The sequence below is a fragment of the Mandrillus leucophaeus genome, unplaced genomic scaffold (genome assembly GCF_000951045.1).
Source record: "Mandrillus leucophaeus isolate KB7577 unplaced genomic scaffold, Mleu.le_1.0 Scaffold595, whole genome shotgun sequence".
In the NCBI taxonomy this organism is placed as follows: domain Eukaryota; kingdom Metazoa; phylum Chordata; class Mammalia; order Primates; family Cercopithecidae; genus Mandrillus; species Mandrillus leucophaeus.
The window spans coordinates 1,357,892-1,382,730 of NW_012106419.1; the positions used below are offsets into that span (position 1 = coordinate 1,357,892).

A 24,839-nucleotide genomic window follows, 5' to 3' on the forward strand; every position below is an offset into this window, starting at 1 on the left:
TATAAGGTATACGACCTTTACCTTCTTCAAGTCTATCATCAACAGAAGCCTCTTTTCCTTCACATTGGATGAGTATGCTTGAGCAGAGAAGTAAGAGGGGGGAAAAGGGAGGATTTTCTTCTCCCTGCTCTCACAGAGGTTCATAAAAGTATCATGGACAGAAAAATTAATATATTCTGCCCAAACTGAGATATTAAAGCATTCTCCATGCTCACATCATGACCAAACTTCTTAGAAATTACATATACATAATAAGGTTCTTTCAGTCTTTCTGTAAAAGCGGTAGAAAATTTGGAGTTCCAAAAAGGGTACTGTGACTTATACCCAAAGCTATAAATGCTATGTAAAATCACAACTCATTCTGGTAGCTAGAAACAGTTATCAAATAAGAGTTTAGAATTAATTTACCAATTACTATCTGGCATTCCCTTTCATCCTAATAGACAGCAGAGTAATACAAAGGCATACAGTAGACCAAAGATATTTGCTGAATGAATGTATCAAAGAACGTTTTAGATAGGATTGAAAGAAAACCAGTAATTCTCATATACTATTAACAATGTATTACTTAATATATTTTCAAAATGCAAAAATAAAGTAAATTTTTCAGGAAAAGTGAGTTAAATTCCGATTTACCTTTTTTGCTCTTTCAGAAATGGTTGGTGCTCTCTGCAATATTTTTTCTTGAAGAAATTCTTTATTCTGGAGAGGAAGAGTAAGTATTTTGTTCTTATAAGTTTAAAGGTACCAAAAAAACCCCACAAAAATGCTCACCATAATCAAAATGTGATATAGTAACTGTTCTGTAACGAAGTATGAGAAAAACTTTCATTTGTTTACTCTGAAGTTCCTTTAGTACGTTACTACCACAATTTTATAAATTGAGACAGAAAATTAAGATGTAGTACACTGTATGAACCATTGTCTATGAACAGTTTGCTGTACTGTATGTTCTTTGAGATCATGGTCCTAGATTTCCAACTACAGTAACATCCTACTATCTGATATATTTGGGAAATGAGATGTTTACAAATTCAGTAGTAAACCTTAAAATCAGAGTTTGGTATTTTTCACAAATTATATTTATAATGGTAAAATTTAATAATCATTATTCCTATGATCAGTTTACCCTAATATTTAAAAATGGATTTACTAAATTCTGAAGCAAGCATCTTAATTATCAAAGGCTGTATACATACTGCTTTCCACAATTATTTTATTTACCATCATTTTTCCAAACATAATCATCCAACTTCTAAGCAGTGAACATAATCTGAGTAATTGAGGAGCATCCTATAACACACATAATCAAAAGCTAGAATTTCCTACCTTTGCTTTCTGGAAAAATTTGTGCCTTAACAGTTCTGCTGCTGTTGGTCTAAAACCAGGGAGGGAGGGAAGAAAAGGTTTTACAATTAATTCAAGTGTAATGTGAGATTCCATCATCAAAAATCAGAAAAAAATTTTTTCAACAGCAAAATAAAAACTCAGTATACTCCACTTTCCTTAAACTGCTAAAAAGCAAAACAAACTTGATACAAGACATTGAATAAAATAAAAATCTCAAAACAAATATTCTGATAATAATTATTAATATTCTTTGAAAGAGTCATTAGTGAAATGTTTTTTCTGGAAGCATGATTTCTTAATAGAGTCTAATATATTTGCTAATTAATAATATTAATTTAATATTTAATATTATTTCCCAATAAGTAAGCTAGACAAAATCTATCTAACATTTTTAGCAAGGCATAAAAATATATTTAAACACTCAAAGAGGAAATGGACCAAATCAAGACCTCTACTTCTTGCCACATGGTAGCCTGCCAGCCTTCAATTTAAGGATCTGTGGTAACCTTAAAAATAGATTTCACAATCTCTCTTTAAAAACAAAAATTCTAAAAGTAAAGTATATTCCCCAAATTTAACAAAACTCAGTTTACCTCATTTCTTCATGGTCTTATTTCCTTTTAAGCAAAGACATGACTGTCAATTTTATAAGCTTTTAAAAGAATAACATTCAGAATAAAGAATTTAACATTTAAGAAACTGGACCTGATATTTTGCCACACACCTACCTGATCCTGAGCAAATCACAACCTCTCTAAGGTTCAGTATTACTTGGCCAAGTCCCTACGAGCAGTAGCTCTTAAACACTGCTGTGCATTAAACTATCTGGGAAGAATGTAAAAATCCCAATGACCAGTCGGGCACCATGGCTCACACCTGTAATCCCAGAACTTTGGGAGGCCAAGGTGGGTGGATCACGAGGTGAGGAGTTCGAGACCAGCCTGGCCAATATGGTGACACCCCATCTCTACTAAAAAAACACAAAAATTAGTAGGGCAAGGTGGCATGCACCTGTAGTCCCAGCAACTCGGGAGGCTGAGAAAGGAGTATCACTTGAACCCATGAGGCAGAGGTTGCAGTGAGCTGAGATTGTGCCACTGTACTCCAGCCTAGGCGACAGAGCAAGACTGTCTCAAACAAACAAACAAAAACCCAATGACCAGGCTGTACCTCATACCAATTAAAGCAGAATCTTTAATTGGCTTTAGTAATTTTTAAAACTCCCTAGGTAATTCCAATATGCATTCAAGTTTAAGAACCAGCACCTCCGATGATTATTATAAAGATTTAAAAACTGGGCCGGGCGCGGTGGCTCAAACCTGTAATCCCAGCACTTTGGGAGGCCGAGACGGGCGGATCACGAGGGCAGGAGATCGAGACCATCCTGGCTAACACGGTGAAACACCATCTCTACTAAACGATACAAAAAACTAGCCGGGCGAGGTGGCGGGCACCTGTAGTCCCAGCTACTCGGGAGGCTGAGGCAGGAGAATGGCGTAAACCCGGGAGGTGGAGCTTGCAGTGAGCTGAGATCCGGCCACTGCACTCCAGCCTGGGCGAAAGAGCGAGACTCCGTCTCAAAAAAAAAAAAAAAAAAAAAAAAAAAACAGATTTAAAAACTGAATAAATGTGAAAGTTTCAGTTTGCATAGCAAACTGAAATCCGACATTATCACTCTTATTTTTCCATTCACTCAAGATTCCAATATGCTCAACAATGTGATTGCTCAACATTGCTTATTATTCATTCCTTTCTTCTGACTTCTAAAGTACAAGTTATGGGTTCTTTCTAAAGTACAACTTATGGGTTCTTTAAGTGATAGAATGTGACTGGAAAACTCAATTTCCGTGTGCAAAATAATTTCATGCTCATTCTTGAATGATAGTTTGACTAGCTGGAGAACTCTGGGTTAAAGTCACAGTCATGAGCCTCTTAATGCTTTGGCCAACAACATACTATGTATCTGACAGTAGAGCAACAGGTTACACTAAATAGCCTACGCATGCAGTAGGCTGTACCATCAAAGTTTGTATAAGTACACTCCATGACGTTCACACATGACAAAACTGCCTAATACACATATCACAGAATGTATCCTCATCATTTTAAGTGACACATGACTGCATTTTCTCTGAACATTTCACTAAATGCTGGCCTCAACTGTTGTGTTATTGGGTTAGTGGCTGTCAAGTCTACCTGCTGATCCTCAGTAGGTAATCTATTCCCTGAGATTGCCTGTAGAAGTTTCTCTTTGTTTCGTGTCCAGTAGTTTCACAACAACTTGTACAAGTGGAAGAAGGGAGACACTGCTTGGAATTCTACGGCGATGGTTCTTTACTCTGAGAATATAGGTCTTTCATCAACTCTGGAAAATTCTCAGCCATTATTTCTTTGAATATCGTTTCTACCACATTCTCTCTAGTCTTTCCTGGTAAGTTCATGTATATGTATATGTACATTTGTGTGTGTGTGTGTGGATGTGCATACACACACATACTGAACCTTCTCAGTCTACCCTCCAAATGTTAATATTTCTTTCATATTTCCCTCTTTGATCTTTCTGTGCTACATTCTGAGCAGTTTCCTTCGTATACTGTAGTCTGATTAAAACAGGCACTCTAGTCCAGTTGTATGGGTCAGAATTCTGATTCCACCATTTATTAGCTGTGTGACTTTGGGGAAGGTTACTTAACCTCTCTGTGATTCAGTTTCTTCATTTGTAAGATAAAGAAAATAACAGTGCTATCCTCAAAGGATTACTGTAAACAATAGTGCCTGCTACTTGATGAGTAAATAAATAATCTCCTTTTTGTTTTATTGGTTGTTCTGTTTAACCAGTCCATTGTGTGTGTTATTTTAACTTAGCAATGTTCTAAACAAAGTTTAATTTTGGTTTACAAACTGGAATAGATTTTCTATAGCTTCCAGTTTGCTTACTTAAAAAAAAGTTTTATAATAATTTTAGACTTAAAAGAGCTGCAAAGCTAGTACACAGTTCCTACATGCCCTTCACCACCTTCTGCTATTGTTAACCTTTTACATAACCACAGTATAATAATAAAGAAATCAACTAAAATATCAACACTGGTACAATACTATTAACTAAACAACAGACTTCATTCCATTTCTCCAGTTTTTCCACTAATGTCCTTTTTCTGTCCCAGGATCTAGTACAGGATACTCTGTTGCTTTCAGTCTTCATGTCTCCTTAATTTCCTCCAATCTGTGACAGTTTCTTAGTCTCTCTTCCTTGGCAGTTTTGAACAGTGCTGGTCAGGTATTTTGCTGCATATTCCTCGATTTGGGTTTGTCTGATGTTTTCTCATTATAGACTGAAGTTACAGATTTAAAGGAAGAATATCTCACAGGTTATATGCCCTTCTCATTTCATCATATCAAGAGCTGAATCAGTCTTATCAATGTCTGATTAATAGTGATGTTAACCTTGGTCACTGGGTAGAGGAGGTGCATTGTGAAGTTACTATTTTTCCTTTTTCATATTCTACTCATCAGAAGTGAGTCAGTAAGTCCAGCTCACACTCAAGGAAAGTTTGAAATATTAATCACTATATTTTTCATTTCTGGCATTGCTATTTGGTTCTTCTGTCACAGTCACAGTCTTTTCTTGTGGGTTTGATTTCTTCTAATTTTAGTTATTTTCAATATACTTAATTTTCTATCTTTTCAGTTTATCACTGCATTACCTAAATCTTTTGGAACACTAATCCTTCTGCTTGTGTCTGCTAACTAGTTCATGACATATTGTTTCACTGTGTGTTTCTTAATTTTGGGTTGTGACCTTATTTCAGTGGGGCATTATGTTCAGGAATCCAAAGGGAGCTAGAGTTGAAAGTGTTCTTCCAGTATAGCTCTGTGATGGCTTCTGTCAAAAATAAAAAACGATTTGGTGAAGCTTTTTTAACTTTCTAATCCTGTGGGTTCCTGGATAACATAGGTAGTATAAACTCTAAACCTGTGGAACGTTCAGGTTGAAGGGCTTGATTATTCAGGAGAGGTTTTTGTTGTCTCTTGGTGATGACAGTTTTTATTCTTGTCTATCCTTTTATTAAGGATACAGACATCTGAAATTCTTAGCTTTAAGAAGAAGAATCTCAGTTTAAACTCCCCACTGGGTAGACCCAAGATGTCAATTCCAGTCTTCACATGGGAGTTACAAATCCAAATCAGTAGGTTATCAGAATGAATAGTGATCCACTGAAGACAGCCACGGGATTAGTTCACAATATTTCTTCTTTAACTTTGGGCTTCCTCATTATTTTTGGTATCTGAGAATCTTTAAGTGGGACAGATTTTATCTGGCATTTCTAGGTATTTGTAACAAGAAAATTTTGTTCCTTTAATCAACTAATTTGGTAAAAGAAAAGTGTTTCCTGTCTTTTTTAAGTGTTTACTCAGAAACAGAAAAAAAATTATAAAAACGCAGGTATAAATTTTGTTTTTCTTACCCTTTCCAATATTTCCAACAATAAATTCTGAAGCCCTATTACATATACTAGAGATGTGATCAAGAACATGAAAGTCTTTCCCTTTTAATGATCTTTAGAGAAACAAAAATTAAAGAACTCAGTGCTAAGAAGCTGAGTGGAATATACATGTGAAACAGACAAATAAGATTCAGAAGGAACAGAGCCCTAAATTAGGAATCAGGACTTTTTGAGATTCAAGTCCTACTCCTATGACTAAGTATCAAGTGACCTCAAAAATAAAAGGTTGTACTCAATGATCCCCAACATTCTACGATTCTGTTTAATTCATGAAGTTACTCATATTGGCTGTTCTTATTTATTTGCTCACTTGTCATTCAATCTGTCTAATAATGATAAGGAAACTATTTGAATTTTTGGCCCACTTACTAAAATATCTTTCTAATATGGAAATAAGTATGATTATTAGACACTAAACATAATTTTTCTATGTGTCTTGCCTTTATTAATACTGTAAATGCCATTAAGACATTCATTTATAAATTTTAAATGCAAATTAAAAACAAACCTCTCCACTAACTTGGCACTTATTAATACAGAATTCACAATGTACAACTTTGTAAGAAATTAACAAGGAAAAGGCTGAACTATTTAAGGTATACTGTATACTACAAAGAAGGCAGAAATCATTTCTGTATACCATAGTATAATGGTCTCTGTATACTTCTTTAAAGTTTATATTTAGTTCTTTTGAAAATAATTTCCTGTACATACAAGTATGTGACTCTTAGACTTCTCACGATGTTTTATTAGAGAGAAAAGTAGATGTTTTCTCATATTTTACCTTTTTTCTGGATCTTTTTGAAGGCACAATGAAATCATTTTTCTAAATGATTTTCCATATTTTTTCAGCATTTCTTTATCTTGAACACCAGTTTCCAAAGAAGGAGGATCATTCTGCAGTGTCAGCATTAAAACCTGCAAGAATTTTCAATATACTATAAACTTGTGATGACTCAGTAAAGTTTATCTATTGTGGTCAAGATTTTTCAATATAGGCACTCCCCCACCAACAAATATTTTATTTCCTTTAAGTTTGTATCTGAATCAGTTGTTTAAAATCCAGAGTCATTATGTGTATTTCACATAAATAATATGCTGTAGATGGTTACCTTCTTAACACACACACACACACACAATGGGTATTATGCAGCCTTAAAAAGCAAGAAAATTCTGCAATATGCTACAACATGGATGAACCTTGGGGACATTACGCTAGCCATGCAAAGATAAACACTGTGGGATTCTACGTATATGAGGTATTAAGAGCAGTCAAAATCATAGAGACAAAAATGATTGCCAAGGGGCTAAGAATGGGAATCAAGAGTTACTATTTAATGGGTATAGAGTTCCAGTTTTAAAACGAAAAGAGCTTGGATAAAGATGGTGGTGACAACTGCACACCATTATGAATGCATTTAATACCATTGAACTATATACTCCAAATGGTTAAAGATGGTGGTCAATTTTATGATCTGCGTATTTTACCACAATAAAAAAAATTTTAAAAACTTGCAAATGGCTCTGAAAAGGAACTGGGACTTGAGCTGGGGTAGTATTTGGAATACAAGCCTCACCTTCATTGGTGGATATTTATGGTAAGGAGCTGCCCCCGTGGCCAATTCAATTGCTGTAATTCCAAAACTCCAAATATCAGCTTTGAAATCATAACCTCGGACCTGCAAAACAGATTTGCATCATTATTTTTACCAGCACAAAAGGACTTTTAAAAGTTAGCTTCTGGCCAGGCACAGAGGCTCATGCTTGTAATCCCAGCACTTTGGGAGGCTGAGGCAGGCAAATCACCTGAGGTTGGGAGTTCAAGACCAGCCTCACCAACACGGAGAAATTCCATCACTATTAAAAGAAAAAAAAAAAAAAAAAATTAGCCGGGCACAGTGGGGCGTGCCTGTAATTCCAACTATTCGGGAGGCTGAGGCAGGAGAATCGCTTGAACCTGGGAGGTGGAGGTTGTGGTGAGCCGAGATCACGCCATTGCACTCCAGCCTGGGCAACAAGAGCGAAACTCCACCTCAAAAAAAAAAAAAAATTAGCTTCTGAGGCCGGGTACAGTGGCTCCTGCCTGTAATCCCAGCACTTTGAGAGGCTGAGGTGGGAGAATGATGTGGGCTTGAGGCCAGGAGTTCAAGACCAGCCTGGGCAACATGGTGAGACCCCATCTCCACAAAAAAAAAGCTGTTTTAATTAGCTAGGAGCGGTGACATACACCTGCAGTCCAGCTGCTCAGGAGGCTAGCTTGAGCCCAGGAGTTCAAGGCTGCAGTAAGCCATGATGGCACCACTGTACTCCAGACTGGGTGACAGAGCAAGACTCTGTCTCTAAAAATAAACAAACAAAAAACCTACCTCTAATGTGTACCAAGAACAATGAAAGTGTTCATAAGCTTTAAACCAATAAAATAAAGTAGGCAAACTCTAAACATATTTGGTAATACAAAAAATACACAACCTGAATGTTCACCAACAGTGAAGAAATTGTTAAGTATGATATATTTTAAAAATTACAGTCAATTAAAAGCAATATTTATTAATTCTATGTGAAAATATAAAAAACATTTCTGATAAAACATGAAGAAAAAAACACAAAATTGCTCATACGTCCTGAAACTTTTACAAACAGTAAAATACTAGAAAGAATTAAAACAAAATGTTTTGTAGTGCGGTAGCTTTTTTGTTTTCCAAAGGATCTGTATTGTGGTATTATCACCTTAATTTCTATAATGAAAAAGTTAACGAAGGTTGTGAATACTTTTAAACTTTTTACAGTGAATATGTTGCCAAATTTCTCTACTTATATACTGTCACCAGCACATTACATGGCTATAAATTTTAATTTTCTATCCTAAGCAATATAGGAGAAATAGGTTTGGGGAGTGTGTAGTGTGTAAGACCTAAAATTAAGGATCCATAGTATGTGCTGCCTTGCCATCTGGTAAAACTGAAGGGCCTCTAGTGACCTAAGTACAAGTTCCCCTCCCCACTCTGCTCTTGCAGATAATGTCTCCTAGTCCAACAATCCTCCTTATCAAAGGACCAGGTACAGTTCCTGCTTGCCCGACAAGCAGATTTCGGTTCCCTGTCAGCCAGTCTTATCTTCTCATGGAAACCAAGGGGCATCGCAATCTGCTGGTACTACAAAGCCTGTCTCCAAAGCCCCTTCTCGTTCATTCTGTTAGTGAGTGCAACTCTGCTGGTCCTGCATGGCATGCAGTATCCTCCTCCCCTAGGCTATGAGTATATGTGACTAATAGACAACTGTCAATCTCATCTGTCCAGTGTCAGGTGTTGTATGTTCAGCCATTCCCATAACTTTACAGTGGGAATCCTTCCCTCACCAACAGAGTGAATACAGGTGATTAAAACAGAGTAGGCCGGGCGCGGTGGCTCAAGCCTGTAATCCCAGCACTTTGGGAGGCCGAGACGGGCGGATCACGAGGTCAGGAGATCGAGACCATCCTGGCTAACACGGTGAAACCCCGCCTCTACTAAAAAATACAAAAAACTAGCCGGGCGTGGTGGCGGATGCCTGTAGTCCCAGCTGCTCGGGAGGCTGAGGCAGGAGAATGGCGTGAACCCAGGAGGCGGAGCTTGCAGTGAGCTGAGATCCGGCCATTGCACTCCAGCCTGGGCAGCAGAGCAAGACTCCATCTCAAAAAAAAAAAAAAAAAAAAACAGAGTAAAAATGAAATCGGTTTGTAGCATACTGAGTTTGATATACCTATAAGGCATTTATGTGAAGCATCTATTAAGAACTAGAAATAATTATATGGAGGCTTAGGAAACAAAACTGGACATAATTTAGAAATCATTAAACCAATAAATCTGTATGTAAAAATTGGTATAATTTGTACTAATAAAATTATTAAAACAAACCTCAATTATATTATTGCTGAGTTTCATATATCCTTTGCAAAGTTCTAGAGTGTTTTTGTTGTTTTGTTTTCAAGGGTGGACTAAAATCCTACCCAAGGAACAGGGACATGTTTCCCAAAGCTAACCTGGTATGCCAAAGAAAAGCAAACACTATTAAGTTTTTTGAGTTTTAAAACAAAGCCCTAACCCATTTAAAATTGAAAAAAGACACGGTACCTGTTCCATAACTTCAGGTGCCATCCAACAAGGAGTGCCAACAAAGGTCTTTCTCACTTTATTTCGGGTAATATCACCACCAGTTGCTAAAAAAGCACTAACCCCAAAGTCTGAAATAGAATACAACAGCAAGGTATTTAAAGTGCATCAACTATCATAAATGAATAGGAAAACAATATAATGTAGTGACCATCCTATATATAAATAAAAAGCATGATAATTTCTTATCTTTTTGCTGAACTTCTTGACTAAATTAAGACATAGCTTAGACCAGGAACAGTGGCTCATACCTATAATCCCAACACTCTGGGAGGCCAAGGCAGGAGGCTCACTTGAGCCTGGGAGTTCAAGAACAGCCTAGGCAACATAGGGAGACCTCATCTTTACAAAACAAAAAAGCAAAAAAGACATAGCTCAGCAGGTGCCTCACTCCATTCCTCTCCACTCCCACATATCATCATCTTCTCAGATTTTCCCCCTTGCTCTAATCCATTCTACATACCACTATCGGATTCATTCATCCATTTATTTTTAAATTATCACTTTGACATGGCCCTTTCAGCTCAGAAACTCCTACAGAATGAAATCCAACCTTTTTAGCTTAGTATTCAAAGAGCTCTCAAGAACTCAGCCCCAAATAAATTAGAGTTCATAATTCTAAATACATATCCTAACTACACCTCTTAGTAGATGTATGACATGGGTAAACTTAGTTCACCTCTCTAAGCCTCAGGATTTTCTCTACAAAGATTTTATCCCACAATGCTGAAGCCAAAGTACCAGTCACTGATAAGGAGGACTGCCTGTCTCACCGTGATCCCCCCTTTTCTGTAAATAGCCCTGGGTGTGTATCTGTACTCTCTCACCTTGACTCTGGGCATACCTGATTTGAGCCAGGGTTAGACACCTTAATCCAAGGTAGGCCTATCTTAGTCTCCTAGAAATGTGAAGCTTGAATGGAAAGACAAAGAAATTAAGGGTCACTGGACCTAAGCCATGCTAACAGCATCCTGAAGGTCACCAGCACAACTGGGTTCCTGCCTATTCTGAGGCTTAGCTGTTCAGCTGATTTTTTTAATTCTGTGTACTTCCTAGTGTATTTTAAAAATTCCTGCTTTGTTAAGTCAGTCACTGATAATTTCCAATACAACCAAAAGAACTTTAACTAATATACTGAGGCACAACTTATCCAACTTTTACATACCTTTTCTGACTCCCCTTTTGTTTTGTGCCCATTCCAGAATACTCTGCATTATGTAAAATGAGTGTGTATTTGTCCATAATTTATTCTATTTTCAAATTGAAAATAAAATTATAAAACAGAAATTATGAAATTAGAAATAAATTTGAAAATACAATAAATTATGGACAACCCGATTGTGAGAAGGATAATTTCAGAATGGCAAACTTTAAAATTCCAGATTCAGAAGCCTATGAATTCTGCCATTTTCAAGCAATTATTTAAAATAATTGCTTGTCTATACAGTAGTTTTAAAAATAGCAGGTCTATACAGTACAGTTTTAAAAACAATAATCTTGTCTGAATGTACTTAGAATTATGAAAAAAAAACACATAATCTTGACTGGGCACAGTGGCTCATTTCTGTAATCCCAATACTTTGGGAAGCTGAGGCAGGAGGATCACTTGAGGCCAAGAGATCAAGACCAGCCTGGGCAACACAGTGAGACCCCATCTCTACAAAAAATAGAAAATTAGCTGGGCGTGGTGGCGGGCACCTGTAGTCCTAGTTACTTGGGTAGCTGAGGTAGGAGGACTGCTTGAGCCTACAAGTTTGAGGCTGCAGTGAGCCACATTCGTACCACTGCACTCTGGCCTGGGTGACAGAGCAAGACACTTTCTCTAAAATAATAATCATCATCATCATCATCATCATAACAGTTTTCAATACTCCTAAACTGGCAAATATCTAAGAACTTTAAAATGTTGTTCCATTTGTAACAACAATAACAAAGTAAACAATTTGAAGTGCATTTGAAGGGGAAAAAAGTACATTTAGTGCATTCAGCTCTGCCACTAGTCAGTTGAACTTGGGCAGGTATTTTCAATCTTTGTGCTACAATTTCTCCATCTGTAAAAAGGAGGCAACAACAGTACTTACTAACAAGGTTGTTGTTAAGGATTAAATGAGTTAATAATATACTTGGAGCAGTTCCTGTAATATATTTTAATACTAAACACTCAACAAGTATTAGGTAATCTTATCACTAATCAGAGAGGCAAAGCCATGCCTTAAAATACTTAAATATGATAAAGACTCAAACAGCTTATGTATATACAACATATTTTTTAGGTTCAATTATGAAGAGTTTCTACTTTTTAAAACCTACTAAAAACCTTCAAGTAGCTTTAAAATAGTCAGAATTTTAAATCCAGAACTTAATAATGATCCAGAATTTTTGTATCTTCAGCTGGTATACCTCTGCTTGTTTCCAAATGAACCCTGAAGACTAGTTAAAACATTTAGCTAAGGAATGTAAGTGAGAATATCCACTTTACCAAAATATTCTTGTTAAATAACCTGCACAGCCACAATGCCACGGAGACATAATCAATCCAACCATAAAGTTAAAAACAGAAACCAAAGAGCAAAAATGCCATTTGCCTTTCGTTTTAAATTGCCAACTAAAGAGAAAGAGTAACTTCGATGTGAAAAAAATCATTTAGTTCCTCCGTTAACAAAATTTCAATTAAAGTACAAGGTGGACTTTGGTGCCTACTATGTGACAGGATCAAAAGTAATGATCAAGGAAGAAAATGTCCCCCCATTTGTGCAACTTCTAATACAGAAGGTGGAATCAGGCAATTATAATACATTAAAATAAGTGTTATCTGTAATAAGGTATGAAAAAACTAGAAGCCCCTAAACTATAAAACACTTAAAACATAGGAGAAAAGCTTCATGACACTGGAGTTAGCAATGATTTCTGAGATATAATACCAAATTTCAGGCAACAAAAGAAAAAGCAGATAATCAAAATTTTAAAACTTTTGTGCATCAAAGGTCACTATCAACAGAATGAAAGGCAACCCACAGACTGGGAGAAAATATTTTGCAAATCATACATCTGATAAGGGATTGACATCCAAAATATGTAAAGAACTTCTGCAATTCAACAACAACAACAAAACCAAACACTCCAATTTAAAAACGGGCAAAGGAATTAAGGAGTTATTTCTTCAAAGAAGATATACAAATGGCCAATAAGTACATGAAAAAACGTTCAACATCACTTAATCAATAGGGAAATACAAATCAAAACCACAATGGGATAGATACCACCTTACATCCCTTAGAATGGCTACCACCTGAAAAAACAAAAAACCCAGAAACTAACGAGCGTTGGTGAGGATGTGGAGAAACTGGATTCTTGTGCACTCTTGGTGGGAATGTAAAATGGTACAGTTGCTATGAAAAATAATACGGCAATTCCTCAAAAACGTAAACATAGAATAGCTATATGATCCAGCAATTCTACTTATGAGGATATACCCAAAAGAAATGAAAGCAAGAAACTCAGACAGATATTTGGACACTTGTGTTCACAGCAGCATTATTCACAATGACTAAAAGGTGGAAGCAATTCAAATGCCCATTGATGAATGAATGGATAAACAAAATGCAGCATATAAATACAATGGAATTATTATTCAACTTTAAAAAGTAATGAAATTCTGACACTGCAACATGAACCTTAAAGACATTATACAAAATGAAATAAAGTCAGTAACAAAAGGACAAATACTGTATGAGTTCACTTAGGTACTTAAAGTAGTTAAATTCATGGAGACAAAAAGAAGAATGGTGGTCACCCAAGGCTGGGGTGAGAGGTGGAATGAAGAATTATTTTTTAGTGGGTACAGTTTCAGTCAAGGAAGATGAACTAGTTCTGAAGACAGATGGCGGTGATAGTTGCACAACAGGAATGTATTTAATGCCACAGAACCATACACTTAAAAATGGTTAAAACGGTAAATTTTATGTTATGTATATTTTACCACTACAAAAAAATAAAAATAAAAGACTGAGCCAGGAGGCAAAGTTGTTCCCAAATTCTTGTTTTGTGCAGGTGGCAGGCCATGGTGCCACTCATACTAGACAAGGAAACCCATGTCCATTCCATCTCCTATATTTTTATGATTTATTAATGCTTTTGTATGTAGCTGTAGTTCTACTCATTTTCATCATTATATAGTACTCCAGTATACAGGCTGGGCTCACACCTGTAATCCCAGCACTCTGGGAAGCCAAGGTGGGAGAATCACTTGAGGCCAGGAGTTCAGGACCAGCCTGGCCAACATGGAGAAACACTGTCTCTACTACAAATACAAAAATTAGTCGGGTGGGGTGGTGCATGCCTGTAATCCCAGCTACTTGGGAGGCTGAGGCACAAGAATCTTTGAACCTGGAAGGCAGAGGCTGCAGTGAGCCAAGAGTGTACCACTGCACTCCAGCCTAGGCAACACAGCCAGACTGTCACAAAAAAAAAAAAAAAAAGGTATTCCAGTATATAAATTAACGACAATTTATTTATCCATTCTACTAATAAAGGGCATTGGGATTATTTCAAACTTGTCATGATTATGAACACTGTGGCACACATATGGGTGAGTTTCTCTAGGCTATACACCTAGGAGCCAAAGTCTTACAGCATGCATATCTTCAAATGTAATAAAATGGTTGTACCAATTTATATTCCCATCATCAGAAATGAGACTTTTTTCCTTGCTTTACACCCACATCAACAATTAGTACTGTCAAGATGTTTTTGCCAGGCCAATCAATTTAATGTGTTATCACAATGTGATTTTACTTTGCATTTAACAAGTTACTAGTGTAAGCTTGAACATCTTTTACTACATTTATAATTGGATATCTTCATTTGGGAAGTGCCTATGCCAGTTTTCTGCCCACTTTTTTAGTTTTTTTTTTTTATTTTTCTCAATGAGTTCTTTACACACTCTACACTTGAGCCCTTTAACAATTATTCATGCTGCAAATATCTTCTCTACTCTGTGGTTTACCTTTTTACTCTGTTAATAGTAATAAACCATTTGTTCCTCTTTTGATAACTAGAAGTTGCTAATTTTAAAGGAGTCAAATTTATCAATCTTTCCCTTTATATTAGAGCTTTATGTGACTTGGTTAAAATATTTCCTTACCTCATGGACACGAAGATGTTCGCCTAAATTATCTTCTTAAAGATGAAGAAATAATTTAAGATTTGGGTGATTATCTTCCTCCTGCCAAACACCTGACTGTTCTAGCAGTCTGGGACCAAGCTGAGGTTTTCTCAGATGATCTGCTTGCTAGACAATCCCTGGGTACAGTCGTTCTGGAGTCTCAGCCTGGAGGAGGGGGTGTTTCATCAGGATAGCCACTTTTGGCAGGCCCTGGACTACAACTCTTATCCCTTCAGCTCTGAAACTGCCAAAAGTGCACTTCTACTTCTCAGGCGTTTTTTCCTAATTGACAAATACTCCATTTCCCCCAGGACAGAAGCAGCTCTGTATAGTCTCTATACAACATATTTATTCTTAAACACAATGAAGATCCTTGACTACTTTTCCTTTAAAGGAAAGTACAGAATGCTACGAGAACCCATAGCAGAAGACCTTAATGGAAGTAAGAGGCAGATAGCTGGAAGGAAACAAGTAATGGTCAGAAAAAAATGTCTAAGAGCAGAAATGAAGGATGAGTATGAGAAGATATCTTGAGAGTCGGTGGCATCCTATGATGTGTTAACAGAGGATCTTGAATAGAGACGGTCCAGCGAACAGGAGAGAATGCTGATTCAGGAAACATAAGAGATAAGTAATGTGGTTCTACTGACCATTACATCAAATAAAAAGAAATACTAATCATTACCTGCAATCTGTACTGAGCCATCTTCTCCAAGAAGAATGTTTCCAGCTTTCACATCTCTTTAAAAAAAAAAAAAAAAGTTATGTATCAAAAAATACCTATTCTTTGAAGTAACATAATTTAAGCAATTGTTGACTATATTCATGTAATACTAGCAATATTTAAATGTTCTATTTTCTATTAAAGGATATTAAGACTAATAGCAAAATTTTAGTTACTGGTACTAGGAACCCAAACATTAAAAAGAAAGCTAGAAAGGTTCTTATGATAATATCTGGAAAACACAAGTGATTAAATATTCTTGATTGGGATAAAAGTGGCCAAAGAATGTGACCCTCGCCTAATTCTACATTTTGAAATATTTTTTTCTACACCCCAATGAATTATCAAATTTTTAAAAGCATCAGTATGCAATTGAAAACAGGGAATATTCTATGCCCGTAACAAAAAGATGGAAACTACTCAGGCATCTCTATAGTTTTAACTATTCATAACAAGTAATATATAAAAACATTCTTGTTTTGAAAACCTAAACACAACTAAAAAAGCCAAAATCCCTTTGAGCATCATTCTCAAATCTAAGTACTCTCTCCAAAGTTTTCAACTGTTATCAGTCTGGTTAATAGAATATATACCGATGACATATCTGGGATTTTCTCCCAATGTAAACAATATTATACTAGCCATTCAAATCTACAACTTAGTTTTTTGGGTTTTTTTTTTTTCAGCAAAAACAAGTTTTTGGCAAAATTTAAAATCCCCAAATCCTAAGAGTAGCAAAACCATCTCTTGATAACCTAGAACTCTCACAATTTACAAGGAAAGTACAAGAGGGTTCTACTACAGCATTATTCGTAATAAAAAACAAAAACTAGTAACAGCCAACAACAGTAGAAAGGTTAAATTAATTCTATTACATCCATGGAATAATGTCAATCAACATGTTGTGACACGAAATGCTAACATACATTATTAAACGAACAAATCAAATAAGAGACTAGTGCATTTTATACGACACCATTAATGTTGCACAAACACACCCCTTTCCCTTGCCAAATGGGATTTTTGTAGAGATTAATGGAATTGAAGTCTAGGGAATAGTATTTGAATAACTTGTGGGAATACAGTCATTTTGTAATTAAAAGTAAACGTAATCAAATAAGCAAAAGAAAGGCAGCCCTTGAAGCTACACAAGAAAAGCAAGGCCTGCTCATGGAAGAATGTCTTGTCATGAAAAGGAGCCAGTAAAAAGCATAGCACTTCATCCTATTCCTGTCCCCGTTTTCCTCCATGTTTAGATATAACCATTCCTTGGCAAACAATGAACAAGAGTTTCACAACTGTGCAGAAGCAGCATCATACCATGGTATACAATGCCTTTCCTGAATATACACTGAAGCATAAGGAAAACATGTTACTGAGTATTTTGTACTGCTTATAAACCCAAGCAATTTATAGGTAGTTCTCCCAGAGGCTGACTAAGCAGAGTGCAGGCCAGTCTGTTTTACTCCATGAATCTAGTCTCAGATTCTAGTCACTACAAACAGAAGAGAATAGAGGACATTCTCTTTCCTCTGTGACAAAGATCATCCAACTGAGTCAACCACTAACTTCCAGTTCCCTTTTCTGAGCTCACCTAGAACCCAATGGGGGAAGAAAATATAGTTTAGTCACTCCCTCCTCTGTGTTTTTGCAGAAGGCTGTACTATAATGTTAGCAAGGTGTATTATATGATCATATTTCTAGGTCTGTCTCCCTTCTGTATTTCACCATGAACTATATCTGGGCCTGTATCTTAATATACTACTATAGTCACCTGTACTTACTTAGCATTATTATTAGTACATAGGTGGCATTATTCAAATAGGAGGAGCTATTCTGCAAATAGATTTAAATAACTATTTAAATTTGTAACAAATATTATATAACCATTGAGGAGATGACCTGCCTCAAATCCTCTTCTGGGGGGGAAAAAAAAAAGTAGTGTATAAAATAAGAAAGAAAAAATGCCAACCAAACACTAAAAAATACTAGACTATTCCCTCCCTGCTTCCCCAATCCTCACTCCCCACCTCCTAACTCTGTTCCAAACGTCAGGGTTATAAACGAATACGTTACGGTAAAAAATGGGAACAATCTAATTATCCATCAAAAGGAGACCAGTTATACACCTAAACTATAAATTACTATGAATACTAATGAACATACATGTTGACATGGAACTATCTCCAAATACATTATTAAGTGAAAAATGAATGCTAAATATAGTATGTGGCCATTTGTATTTTCTTTAAAAGAAAAACATGACACAGAGACATACATTATGTTTATATTGACAGAAAATATCTCTCAAAGGAGTCACAAGAAAATGGCAACAAGTGATTCCCTTTGGACCAGGGTATTGTGGATTCATAAAAGGAAGAAGACTTAATAGTTTATGTTTGAGGACAGTTTCAGATTTACATAAAAGTTGAGATGCTAGTGCACAGGAGTTCCTACACACCTCACACTTAGTTTCCCTTATTATTAACATTTCACATTAGTATAGTACTTTTGCTACAATAAATGAACCAGTATTCATATATCATGATTAGATAAAGTCCACAGTTTACTCAGATTTCTTTAGTTTTTACCTAATGTCCTTTTTCGGTCCCAGGATCCTGCCCAGGATACACACTATATTATATTCAGCGGCCATGTCTCCTTAGGCTCCTTTTGGTTGTGAGTTTTTCACATTTTCTTTGCTTTTGAGAATCTTGACAGTTTTGAGGAGTAATGGTCAAGTATTTTGTAGAATGCCCCTCTACTGGAATATATACAATGTTTTTCTCATGGTTAGACTGGTGCCAGGGGATTTTGTAAGGAAAACCATAAAAGTAAGGTGCCATTTTCATCACATCATAGGAAAGGCATATGGTATCAATATAATTTAACATCAGTGATGCTGAGAAGACTTATTTTGTACCATACACCATTTTGTGCTGTTTGAATTTTTAAAGCCATATATACATATTACTTACTCAAATCATGTTTTACAAGTTTTTCATTTACAAGTCTTTCGTAAATGAAGAGACAATAATCCATTTTCAGCAGAGCCTAAACTTCGAATGACTACTTTTCCTGATCAATTCCCCAGATAATCAATCCATGTTTCCTTTTGAAACCAAAAGTGTAATCTGTAGACTAGCTTCCAGGAGTAAAAGCAGAATAGCACAATTAACTGGACAATAAAAAACACCACAGCCTGCCCTCAAAACAGGACAACTAACCTTTCAAGGAAAAGATTTGTAACTAAATATATGGAAATCAATATAGTCCCCAGTTAAAGAACTTTTTTACTCGGCCACAAAGAGTATCAAGCAAACCAGCAGCTCCAAAAGCTAAATCCTCCATCCACTCTTAAGTAGCAAGAAGAGTTTTGCTTTTTACTGCTTAATGTCATTTCTCACATGTCACTGTTGCCCCAAAGTTACACATTCCTTCTAAAATTAAAAGGAATATCGTAGACATGCTTGACTTTTCATTAATACAGAACACAAGTTTCTGCCCATAACATTTTTATTACTCATCAATAGGCACCATTTATGGAAAACTTGAAAAAGGTCAAGAAAAGCAATGAATCAAAACCAAAGCTGTAAACACACTACATTTAAGCATCTTAAACTGACAAAAATATCCAACATTTCTGTTACAGCCCGCCTCTCTAATGGGAAAAATATTTGGGTAGATACAGAGAGGAAAGTCTGATTTAGAGACCTATTCATCCTACTCAAAACCTCTAAAGCCTAGAAGTCAAAGAAAAAACACAGTAGAAATAGAGGAAAATTACTTTACCTAATCCACTAGGGCTGACATACAAATCCACCTGAAATCACAAGTGGACTTTGAAGATATGAGAAGTAGCAAGACATACTAAAAATATCTGCCTCTACTTCCCAATACAACAACTTTCTCCTAAGCCTAGGTATCAGTGTATTACAGAGCTGGTTACTGCTAAAGTTTAAGTAATGGTCTCAGCCTTGGCTGCACATTAGAATTACCTAGGGAACTTTTAAAAGTCCCAATGCCAAGGCCTCACTCCAAACCAATTAAATAAATTTCTGGCAGTGGACCCAGGTATCAATACTTCTTAAAGTTTCCCATATTCCAATATGCAGCCCAGGCTGAAAGTCTATGATTTAAAATATCAGAGAATTCCCATTCCAGCTAAATGGCAAACTGTGCATTGGAAAACAAACTTTCATCACTACTATACAGGCCCTTGACCCAAAACACACCCTTCCCTAGCTACAAGCACAAAGAGATGCTAGATAAATTAGGGGAAAAATATCACACAGCTAGACGCAAAGTAAAGAAAAAATTCTCAAGGTTCAGAAATGAAAGAGACACTTAAGAGGTAGAGCAGTAGGTAAGCCCTGGGAGACAGAACAGCGAAACTGGCCAAATGGCTAGGGGGCTCAGGTTTTCAAATCCACAGGTAATAGAAAACATGGCACTGGGCCGATATAAGGTTAGGAGCTAAAACTGAAACCCCCTAATAAAACCAAGAGCCTTGAAAGATTAGGCCACAATGAAAGATATGCTTACCAAAGGTTAGACAGTATAGCTATAGTAAAATAAGACCTTAATTATCTTTATAAAACATTTAAGACCTAATTGTCTTTACAACAAATAAGATCTAATTATCTTTAAAACAAAAACATTTCTAGGAGTAAAAAAGGTCACTTTATAGAAGTAAAAAGGTCACTTTATAGGAGTAAAAATGTCATTTTATAGGAACAAAAGGAATAATTCACCAGGAAAATAACAATCCTGAACCTGTATGTACCTACAACATCTATCATAGTGTTCAAAGGAGTCATTAGGGTTATAGCGGTTCCTGGGACCGCGCCACAGATAGCTGGACAGGTTCCAACGCAACCTGATACTCAGAGCCCCGCTCAAAGGATGCTGATTTACAGGTTAGCTGATATGAAGGACCAGACAGAATGCCCAAGTGAGGTACATACTGTCTAATGCCCAATGAGTCCAAATAGAGTGCCAGGCCTCCTTTTTGGTGGCGTGATGTGGGTAGCAGAGGGTCAAAGAGACAGTAGTTTTTCCTCAACTGTCAAAGGGACTAAACATTGTGAAACTGTCCAAATAGTCTCATGAAAGTTTATTTGGCAAGCAGGCCTTTGAATTTTGTTGCATCTAACAACTACCCCTGCTGGCAGAGGTGTAATAACAGTGCAAGTCAGGGCCACTATCTTGCTAATAAACAGGACATCAAGAGATCATCTATACAGGAAAAGCTTTGGACATCAGAAGGTAAAGGAATTTTAGGATGTAATCTTATCCAGTCCCGTATGTAAGGAGCTTGTCACTTCTGTCTTTACAACAGGAAAAAAGTCTGAAAATCAACAATTCTTCTTAGATACATCAGAGACTGAGGTCACAGGGCAAACTCATGCCTCCAAAAATGTAGACAGGAAGACAGACTTACAGTTTAATGGAGCAGATGCCCAGCAGCAGAAGACTATTGCTGGAGTCAGTACTGGGGTATAAAAACTTAAACTGTAATTGACAAATGCCTGGAGGCTCAGTGTGGACCAGTTTGAGAGTTAAAAACCCCAAGGGGACCCAATCTAAGGGAGACTCATACACTTAGATGGGTTGGATGAGCTTTACCTCCTACAGCCCCACAAGGTTCTCGGGGTATAGACAGGAGAAAATTCCCCTAATTTCCCACAGAAGAAAGAAAAAAGTAACTAATTTGAAATATGCCCTGAGCATTCTATTCTCCTTAATGAAAACCTACCCTCAAGGGAAACTATTTTATCAGGGCTTAAATCACCTTGGTTTTACCAGAACTTAACCCATCTATGGGAAGGGAGATACCCAGTCTCAGTCCCATCAAGCCTTCCTGTCTCACCTTGAGGGGGAACCGAGAAGCACTTGTGCAGGTGACAGCCCAGGAGCACAGGCTCACTAAAAACACTGAGCTGGGTAGGGGAGACAAAAATCTTGATAGAAGTCAGAGGAAAAAGAACACCTTACCTATAGAGGAACAAAGGTATGAATTAACATCCCACATCTCAGAAACCATGCAATCAAGCAGAGTGGAGTGAACTGTTTAAAGTGTCAAGAGAAAAAAAAAAACAAACCTAGAATTCTGTATCCAGAAAAACTATCCTTCAAAAGTAAAGGACAAGTACTTCTCTCAGACAAATAAAAACTGAGGGACTTTGCAGTGGGCAGACCTGCCTTGCAAGAAATGTTAAGAGAAGATAAAACTTGGATCCACATGAACAATGGAAGAGCATTACAGAAAGAATAAATGAAAATAAAATGAAATCTTTTATTTCTCTTATTCTTAATTGATCTGTCAACAATTTCTTCAAAATAATAACAGCAACAATGTATATAATGATTACAGCTTATGCATAAGTGAAATAAATGACAATACTGTAAGGGAGGAATTAGCAATATTCTGTTATAAAGCACTTGTGCTACCCATGAAACGATAGAGTGCTATTTGAAAGTGGACTTAGATTTCCTGTAAAATGTATACTGCACAGGGCAACTACTAAAAAAGGTTTTTTAAAAAGTAAATTGGGCCGGGCGCGGTGGCTCACGCCTGTAATCCCAGCACTTTGGGAGGCCGACACGGGCAGATCACGAGGTCGGGAGATTGAGACCACCTTGGCTAACACCGTGAAACCCCGCTCTACTAAAAATACAAAAATTAGCCGGGCGCGGTGGCGGGCGCCTGTAGTCCTGCCTACTCGGGAGGCTGAGGCAGGAGAATGGCGTGAACCCCGGAGGCGGAGCTTGCAGTGAGTGGAGATCGCGCCACTGCACTCCAGCCTGGGCGACAGAGCGAGACTCCGTCTCAAAAAAAAAAGTACAATTGAGGCCAGGCACGGTGGCTCACGCCTGTAAACCCAGCACTTTAGAAGGCCGAGGCAGGCAGATCACGACGTCAGGAGATCGAGACCATTCTGGCTAACATGGTGAAACCCCGTCTCTACTAAAAACACACAAAAAATTAGCCGGGCGTGGTAGCGGGCGCCTGTAGTCCCAGCTACTCGGAAGGCTGAGGCAGGCGAATGGCATGAATCTGGGAGGCGGAGCTTGCAGTGAGCCGAGATCGCGCCACTGCACTCCAGCCTGGGCGACAGAGCGAGACTCTGTGTCTCAAAAAAAAAGAAAAAGTATAATTAATAACCTAAGAGAGGAAAGGAAATGGAATCATATGAAATGCTCAACTGAAACCAAAGAAGAGGCCGGATGTGGCAGATCATGCCTGTAATCCCAGCACTTTGGAAGGCGGAGGTAGAAGGACTGCATGAACCCAGGAGTTTGAGACCAGCCTAGGCAACATTAGAATTACCCGGGGAACTTTTAAAAAGGTCCCAATGCCAGAGCGTAGGACCCTGTCTCTACAAAAATAAAAAACAATAGCCAGGCATAGTAGTGAGCGCCTGTGGGCCAGCTATTTGGGAGTCTGAGGCAGGAGAATGACTTGAGCCCAAGAGGTCAAGGCTGCAGTGAGCCCTGTTCATGCTGCTGCACTCCAGCCTGAGTGACACAGTGAGCCCCTGTCAATCAATCAATCAATCAATAACCAAATAAGGCAAAAAAAGAAAGACACAAAAAGATGTAATCTTAAAAACTATTTAACCCTAATCCTAGAGCAAATAGGAAAGCAAAGGCCCAGAAAAGTAACTGATAAAAGAAAAAAAAAAAATCAGACAACTACAAATTGTAAAGCTGAGGTTTCAATGAGTAATCAGAATATGTTGAAAAAAGCAAGGTACCATATACCTCACCAAACATGCACATGCACATGCATGCGCACGCACACACGCGCGCACGCACACACACACACTCCTTAACTGGGTTACTCTTAGAATAACAGCATTTTTTAAATTTTTAATTTCATTTTTTTGAGATGGAGTCTCGCTCTGTCACCCAGGCTGGAGTGCAGTGGCCTGATCTCAGCTCACTGCAACCTCCACCTCCCACGTTCAGGCGATTCTCCTGCCTCAGCCTCCCGAGGAGCTGGAACTACAGATGCGTGCCACCACGCCCGGCTAATTTTTTGTATTTTTAGTAGAGACAGGGTTTCACCGTGTTGGTCAGGATGGTGTTGATCTCCTGCCCTCATGATCCACCCGCCTCAGCCTCCCAAAGTGCTGGGATTACAGGCATGAGTCAACACGCCCAGCCTAGAATAACAGCATTTTTTAAAAATCCATATATGATAGGTAAAAATCAGTCATCTACAGAACTATTCCACTCTAGGAAAAAATGAGTAATTAATTTCTAGTTGTCTAAATTTTCTAACCTGCTTCAGTCTTACAAAGAAAAAGAAACTTCTAAAAAAAAAAAAGAAAAGAAAAAGAAACTTCTTTTTATGAGGATGAATGAGAACAACTGACTCTAAGGAATAATGTATAAACTAGGAATCTTGGAAACATTGAGGGTCCCCAATTTATGATGGTTCAGTTTTGACTTAATTATATTTTCTACTTGCAATGGAGTTGTGTCCCAATAAACCCATCCTAAGTTGAGAAGCATCTGTACTCTTAAAACAATAAGAATTTCCATCTAAAACTGTACCTAATCAATTGCTCTTGTACCTGGTTAACATGTTAACAGATCACTAAAAATGAGGTATGGCCAAAGAAGAAACATTTGGGAATATTTTTTCCGGCACTGTTAAGTAGAAGAAAATGTCCTGAAAAACAGAAAATTCCAGTCCTCTGGATTATGATAAATCTATGTATGCATACCTTGATATTAGCAATTAACATAATTCGATTAACTACCTCAGTTCTGATTCCATGTTCATCAGGTAATCTTGGGGGAAAAAAGTGCTACAGACTACTAAATGGCCCTCAATGTCTGGAAGGAAGGAAGGAAGGGCAGAAGGAAGGGAGGGAAGGAGGGAGGGAGGGAGGCAGAAGGGAAAGGGAGGGGAGTCGAGGGGAGAGGAGCGGGGC

The 24,839-nt window shown here is 37.3% G+C and overlaps 1 protein-coding gene across 2 annotated transcripts in view; it reads right to left on the reverse strand.

Moving 5' to 3' along the window:
- Positions 1 to 24,839, reverse strand: part of OXSR1 (oxidative stress responsive 1) — a 107,380-nt gene that overhangs the window by 24,464 nt on the left and 58,077 nt on the right. For both annotated transcript variants that reach the window (XM_011999495.1, XM_011999496.1), the window contains 6 exons: positions 15,853 to 15,908; positions 9,965 to 10,074; positions 7,433 to 7,534; positions 6,640 to 6,773; positions 1,330 to 1,378; positions 637 to 702 (listed from right to left, as the gene is read on the reverse strand). In XM_011999495.1, the coding sequence (XP_011854885.1) occupies positions 637 to 702; positions 1,330 to 1,378; positions 6,640 to 6,773; positions 7,433 to 7,534; positions 9,965 to 10,074; positions 15,853 to 15,908 (517 nt within the window). The remainder of the gene's footprint in view (positions 1 to 636; positions 703 to 1,329; positions 1,379 to 6,639; positions 6,774 to 7,432; positions 7,535 to 9,964; positions 10,075 to 15,852; positions 15,909 to 24,839) is intronic.